A 6,629-nucleotide genomic window follows, 5' to 3' on the forward strand; every position below is an offset into this window, starting at 1 on the left:
AAGAGATCCCGAGTCTAAGCCGAGAGTTGCTCACGTGACCGAGATCTCACATGACGTAGGTGGTCACGTGATCAGCCGCTTACGTGAGCAGAAGTAGTTCTGGTCGTCGTCTACCGTCTCGCTATAGCCGTTTGAGGGAAGAAGGAGGAAAATTGTCCGGTATCGTTAGAGGTTGGTGTGTGGGTGGGAACTGGGGACCCGAGGGTGGTGCTGATGAAGACCAAAGCAGGATCCGCGGGCCGCCTCCGCCTTTTTCGTTCCCTGCTTTCCCCTCCCCCGCTCCCCCTCCCCCATCTCAGTGCCGGGAAGCCGCCTTTGCTGCGCCTGGTGGGGAAATGGTGGACGTTCGTGACTGTGTATGTGTTTCTGTATATCAGTCTGTCTGGGTGGGTCTCAGGGGACCCTTAAGAGAAACTGTGAGGTGAAAACGCTTGAAAACCACGTCCTTGGGTTAGGAAAAACAAATATTGAGACTAGTGGCCAGAGTGCTCGTCCATCCATTCAGGCACTTAGTCCCCACTGATTGTAGGGGGACGCACCAAGTGAATTTTATCTGTAGAGTCACATCTAGGCAAACGCTGCGTGCCTGACCGAGGCGCCCAATAAATGTTTTTACTGAATTGAATATTTAAATAACGCTTATTTTTCTACTTATAATAACAACCTACACCTAGTTTTGAACATTCAAAAAATAACAGTATAGTATAAATTTAAAAAATACATGCAGTTCCTCACCAGGAGATAACTACTCAGCATTTTGGTGTATAAAAAGTATGTGTATAACACACATATAAATACACAATTTCTTAACCCACAAATGGAATCCTAGTTCCTACTTCAGCAACTTAGTCCTGGTGGCCTTCCCAGGAGATACAGTAGTGAAGCAGAATCTCCCTTCCACTACAGAAGGGATGTTAATTTCTGGAGTGCTACAGGGACATGAAATGGGATTGGTCATCCAAGAGATAGGGCATGCTAAAGACCAGCCCATTAATCAGTCACTCACCCCTAAAGATGGTTTATATGAAGAGTATTATTTGAGGATGCAGTGTGCCAGGCATATAATAAGCAATTAGTAAATGTTGGCTGAATCCTCAGTGTAGTTTTATGGCAGTTAATAAACTTTGTACTTTCTTTCCAAGAGGACCATGTCAGATAAGCCATGCACATATACAAAGTTAGAAAACTTTATAAAAAATATTTAAAATTTTTTGCTGAAATAAAATTAATCTGTATAGAAAATTAAGAATGCACAAGAAATTGAAAAAATAACATTTAAAAAGTCATAAACTTGCCACTCAGAGAAATCACTATTAACATTTGATGCATTCCCCATGTATATATATATATTTCTAATATTTTGTTTCAATTACAGTGATTTTTAAAAATTAAAATTATAAAGAAGTATATGGAGTAAATTGTGAAAATCTACTTCAGTCTACCTCCCCCAGTTCCTGCTTTCTCAGAAAACAAATTTGTATTATATACTTTCAGATCTTCTATGCATTTACATACATATATACTTGCATGCTTATATTTTAAAATAGGATCACACTCTGCATATTCTATTTAATACATTTTGGAAATCTAGATTACGGCAGATCTTTTTTCTTAAATGCAGCATAGAATTCCATTTTCTTTTTTTAAGATTTTATGTATTAGAGAGTGAGAGAAAGAGCACGAGCAGGGGGAAGAGGTAGAGGGAGAAGGAGAGGAAGAAGCAGACTCCTCCCAAGGAGCCTGATGTCACGACTCAACCCCAGGACCCTGGGATCATGACCTGAGCTAAAGGCAGATGCTTAACTGACTGAGCCACTCAGGCCTGGAGGATTCCATTTTAAGGATAAAGTATACTGTAATTTATTCAGCCTTTCACCTATTGATGAATTGTTAGGTTTCTAATTTTCTGCCATTAGTAACAGTGCAATAGCAGTGAACATTTGTGAGTATTTCTGTTGACCAGTTTCCGGAAGGAATTTTAGCAGGGTCAAACAATATGTAAACATATATATTTTTTTACATAGTTGAGATTATAAAGCATCTGTGATCCTGGTTCATGAGATTATAGCATATGTAGTTCTTCATGTTGTTAAATATTTATGTAATTTTAAAATTGTGTAATACTCTTTAATAAAATACCTTTTGAAGAATATATAGCTTCATAAATCTTTGTCTGAATTTCAGATCATCTCTTTAGGGCACATAATCTGAAATGGATTTACTATATCAGAAGGCATGATACATGTTTCCAGATTGCTTTCCAGAAGTACTGTATCTACTTTCACTCCTCTAGGAGTGGTTGTGAACCCTGAATATTAGCATTGGCTTATCCTTACTGTTTAATTTTCACTGTCTTGGTAGGTGAAAAATGTTGATTAATTCTGGTTTTAATTTCGATTTCTGATAATTGATGAAGTTTGAACATTTCTCAGACAACTCTCCTATATCCTCACATCTGCATTCCTCCTGTATTTAATCTGTTATCACGTCCTGCAGAGTCCACTGCTTTCAATGTGTAGATTACATCCTTCCTTTCTTTTTTATTTATTTATTTTTAAAAATATTTATTTGAAAGAGAGCCCACACACAAGTGGGGGGGAGGGGGAACAGAGAGAGAGGGAGAAGTAGACTTCCCACTAAGCAGTGAGCTCCAGGATGTCTTGACTCAATCCCCGGGACCCTGAGATCAGGACCTGAGCCGAAGGCAGCTGCTTAACCAACTGAGCCACCCAGGGGCTATCCTTTCTTTTTTAAAACTGTTGCCTTAGGTGAAATCCTTATTGCCAAAAAGAGGTTGGGGTTATAACTGATCCTGCTTGTGTCACACCAGCCCCCTCTGTTTGAGTTCCACACTGTTGCCAGGGTGATCTATTATTTGAAAAGGCTCTGGTTACCTCACTTTCCTCCCCTCACTCCCTTACCCACTCCCTTACCCATTCCCTTACCCTCACTCCCCTACCCCACTCCTCTGTTTTAAAACCCTTAGAAGACTCTTAACGTTTGTCTATCAAGTAAGGCCTTTGGGATCTTACTCTCTACCTTGCCAGCCTTAACTTCTTGCCTGGGCTCATCCTATTTTATGCTCCATTGTAATTTTTAAAAATTTATTTGTGGATCCTTGAACTGGTGAGTCTGTTTAAACAATTCTGTGCCAACTGTTAGAATTGACCAACTAGTCCCTGTTTTATACCACCTTTTCACGCTATACAGAATTTTGTCATAGCAGGAATAATGTTTATTTGCCCTTTTGCCTTTAGTAAAGATGTATAATGCCCCTGTAGGACTATAAACCCTTTCTTGGTTTATTGATCCTTGTATCCCAAAGCCAAGTACTGGACTTGCCAGTTGAAAAATATAAAATGAATGTATGATCACCCTTAATGTCTTTTTCCCATTTATTGCTTAGGCCTTAATATTTCCTTGATTTTATTAATTGGCATGAGTTCATTATATAAGGATATTAATGTACTGTTGTGTCTTCTCAAGTGTATTGTCTTTTAATTCTGTTTAATCTTACCTTTGATGTAATGAAGTTTTTCATTTTTATGTAATCAGGTATAGCTATCTCGTATTTGTTCACAGCTTCCAGTGATTTTGCTGCTGATTTTTTATGCCTTTTGTGTTCTATGATGTTAATATATGTTCAATATAGAAAACCTAAAACATAGAAATGTCCAAAGAAAATACTCCTTTAATAAAAAAGTTCCCATAAGCCTACTGCCCAGAAATAACCACTATTAACGGTATTCAACACATAATAGGTATTGAGTAAATAATCTTTGGATGAATGAATTAAAAATTTGGTGCAGTCTTTTTATTTATATGAATATTTTAGAACAAAGCTATCCGTTTGAGTTTTATATTATTGGTTTGCTTTTTTCTCTTACTATGTTGTGAACATTTTTCCATGACAATAGTCTTCTAATTTTTTTTTTAGCTACACTGAAACTGCATTGAGCCAAGCTTGCCACCAAGAGCCCAACAATCATCATGATGCTGAGCACGGAAGGCAGGGAGGGGTTCGTGGTGAAGGTCAGGGGCCTACCCTGGTCCTGCTCAGCTGATGAAGTGATGCGCTTCTTCTCTGATTGCAAGATCCAAAACGGCACATCAGGTATTCGTTTCATCTATACCAGAGAAGGCAGACCAAGTGGTGAAGCGTTTGTCGAACTTGAATCCGAAGATGAAGTGAAATTGGCATTGAAGAAGGACAGAGAAACCATGGGACACAGATACGTTGAAGTGTTCAAGTCCAACAGTGTTGAAATGGATTGGGTGTTGAAGCATACAGGTCCGAATAGTCCTGATACTGCCAACGATGGCTTCGTCCGGCTTAGAGGACTCCCATTTGGCTGTAGCAAGGAAGAGATTGTTCAGTTCTTTTCAGGGTTGGAAATTGTGCCAAATGGGATGACACTGCCGGTGGACTTTCAGGGGCGGAGCACGGGGGAGGCCTTTGTGCAGTTTGCTTCGCAGGAGATAGCTGAAAAGGCCTTAAAGAAACACAAGGAAAGAATAGGGCATAGGTACATTGAAATCTTCAAGAGTAGCCGAGCTGAAGTCCGAACCCACTACGACCCCCCGCGAAAGCTCATGGCTATGCAGCGGCCAGGTCCTTATGATAGGCCAGGGGCTGGCAGAGGGTATAATAGTATTGGCAGAGGGACTGGGTTTGAAAGGATGAGGCGTGGTGCCTATGGTGGAGGGTATGGAGGCTATGATGACTATGGTGGCTATAATGATGGCTATGGCTTTGGGTCTGATAGATTTGGAAGAGACCTCAATTACTGTTTTTCAGGGATGTCTGACCATAGATATGGAGATGGTGGGTCCAGTTTCCAGAGCACCACAGGGCACTGTGTACACATGAGGGGATTACCTTACAGAGCCACTGAGAATGATATTTACAATTTTTTCTCACCTCTTAACCCCATGAGAGTGCACATTGAAATTGGACCCGATGGCCGAGTTACTGGTGAGGCAGATGTTGAATTTGCTACCCATGAAGATGCTGTGGCAGCTATGGCAAAAGACAAAGCTAATATGCAACACAGATACGTGGAGCTCTTCTTGAATTCTACTGCAGGAACAAGTGGGGGTGCTTATGATCACAGCTATGTAGAACTCTTTTTGAATTCTACAGCAGGGGCAAGTGGTGGTGCATATGGTAGTCAAATGATGGGAGGAATGGGCTTATCCAACCAATCTAGTTATGGGGGCCCTGCCAGCCAGCAGCTAAGCGGGGGTTATGGAGGTGGGTACGGTGGTCAGAGCAGTATGAGTGGATATGACCAAGTGCTGCAGGAAAACTCCAGTGACTATCAGTCAAACCTCGCTTAAGTAAACAATACTAAACAGCTATTACAAAAATAAAATCTCTGCATTTATGGGAGTTGTAGAATGGGAGGGATGTCTAGTATATCCAGTATGATTGGTAAATGGGAAATACTGATTCTGATCACTCTTGGTCAGCTTCCTCTTTCTTTCTTTCTTTCTTTCTTTCTTTCGTTCTTTCGTTCTTTCGTTCTTTCATTCTTTCCTTTTTTTTTTTAAGAAAACAAAAGTTAAGTTTAACAGTTTTGCATTACAGGCTTGTGATTCATGCTTACTGTAAAGTGGAAGTCAAGGTTTTACAACTTTAAGCTCAGTAATTTTGAACACTGAAACATTCATCTAGGGTGTAATAACAACGTTCAGTATTGACCATAACTGTTAAAACAATTTTCAGCTTTCCTCAAGTTAGTTACATTGTAGGAGTATACCTAAGCAGTAAGCATTATTTAGGTTAAAGCAGTTTCACTTATGTTAAATGTTGCTCTTATACCACAATACCTTGAAAACTTTGGATGCATGTTGAGAAACATGCTTTTCTGTAAAACTCAAATATAGGAGCTGTGTCTACGATTCAAAGTGAAAACATTTGGCATGTTTGTTAATTCTAGCTTTTTGGTTTAATATCCTGTAAGGCACGTGAGTGTACACTTTTACTTTTTTAAAGATCTGGGACAATTTTGAGATGTAATACCAATACTTTAGGAGTTTGGTCATGTTGTTTGTATGAGATTCTGAGACTTTGATTTAAACCTTTCCTTGTATTGTGATTTCCATTAGATGTATTGTACTAAGTGAAACTTGTTAAATAAATCTTCCTTTTAAAAATGAAAAATCTTGTGCAGCTTGATTTCTTTTAAAAATTTTATTTATTTGAGAGAGAGAGAGGCAGAGAGATCAAAGAAGGAAAAGCAGATTTGCCGCTGAGCCGAGAGCTGGATGCAGGGCTCAATCCCGGGCCACTGAGATCATGACCTAAGCTGAAGGCAGACATTTAACTGAGCTACCCAGGCGCCCCAACAGCTTAATTTTTTAAAAATGTTCCATCATATGAACCATTTCTTTGATACAAGTCCTCTGCACTTGAAACTTATTTTTTTAAGATTTTTATTTATTTATTTGATAGAACAAGCAGGGTGGAATGGCAGGCAAAGGGAGAGGGAGAAGCAAGACTCCACACTGAGGAGGGTCCCGGACATGGGGCTTGATCCCAGGACCTTGAGGTCATGACCTGAGCCAAAAGCAGATACTTAACCCACTGAGCCACCCAGTGCCCCTGCCACTGAAATTTAAATTTA

At 39.8% G+C, this 6,629-nt stretch overlaps 1 protein-coding gene across 3 annotated transcripts; it reads left to right on the forward strand.

The window, feature by feature from the left end:
* The first annotated feature begins 10 nt into the window (after positions 1 to 10).
* HNRNPH2 (heterogeneous nuclear ribonucleoprotein H2) lies at positions 11 to 6,166 on the forward strand. 3 transcript variants are annotated; one of them, XM_038587872.1, is made up of 2 exons: positions 11 to 171; positions 3,938 to 6,166. In XM_038587872.1, the coding sequence occupies exon 2, from the start codon at positions 3,991 to 3,993 to the stop codon at positions 5,338 to 5,340; it is 1,350 nt and encodes a 449-aa protein (XP_038443800.1). In that variant the 5' UTR covers positions 11 to 171; positions 3,938 to 3,990; the 3' UTR covers positions 5,341 to 6,166. The 3 variants fall into 3 exon arrangements, with proteins under 3 accessions (XP_038443800.1, XP_038443802.1, XP_038443801.1); XM_038587874.1 differs by having other exon boundaries at positions 21 to 159; XM_038587873.1 differs by lacking the exon at positions 11 to 171 and adding an exon at positions 2,908 to 3,126.
* The last annotated feature ends 463 nt before the right edge of the window (positions 6,167 to 6,629 follow it).

This window comes from Canis lupus, chromosome X, assembly GCF_011100685.1.
Source record: "Canis lupus familiaris isolate Mischka breed German Shepherd chromosome X, alternate assembly UU_Cfam_GSD_1.0, whole genome shotgun sequence".
NCBI lineage: Eukaryota > Metazoa > Chordata > Mammalia > Carnivora > Canidae > Canis > Canis lupus.

Bases quoted from the DNA above. Each gene is read 5' to 3' on its own strand.
- HNRNPH2 (XM_038587872.1), top strand. From the start codon at position 3,991: ATGATGCTGAGCACGGAAGGCAGGGAGGGGTTCGTGGTGAAGGTCAGG.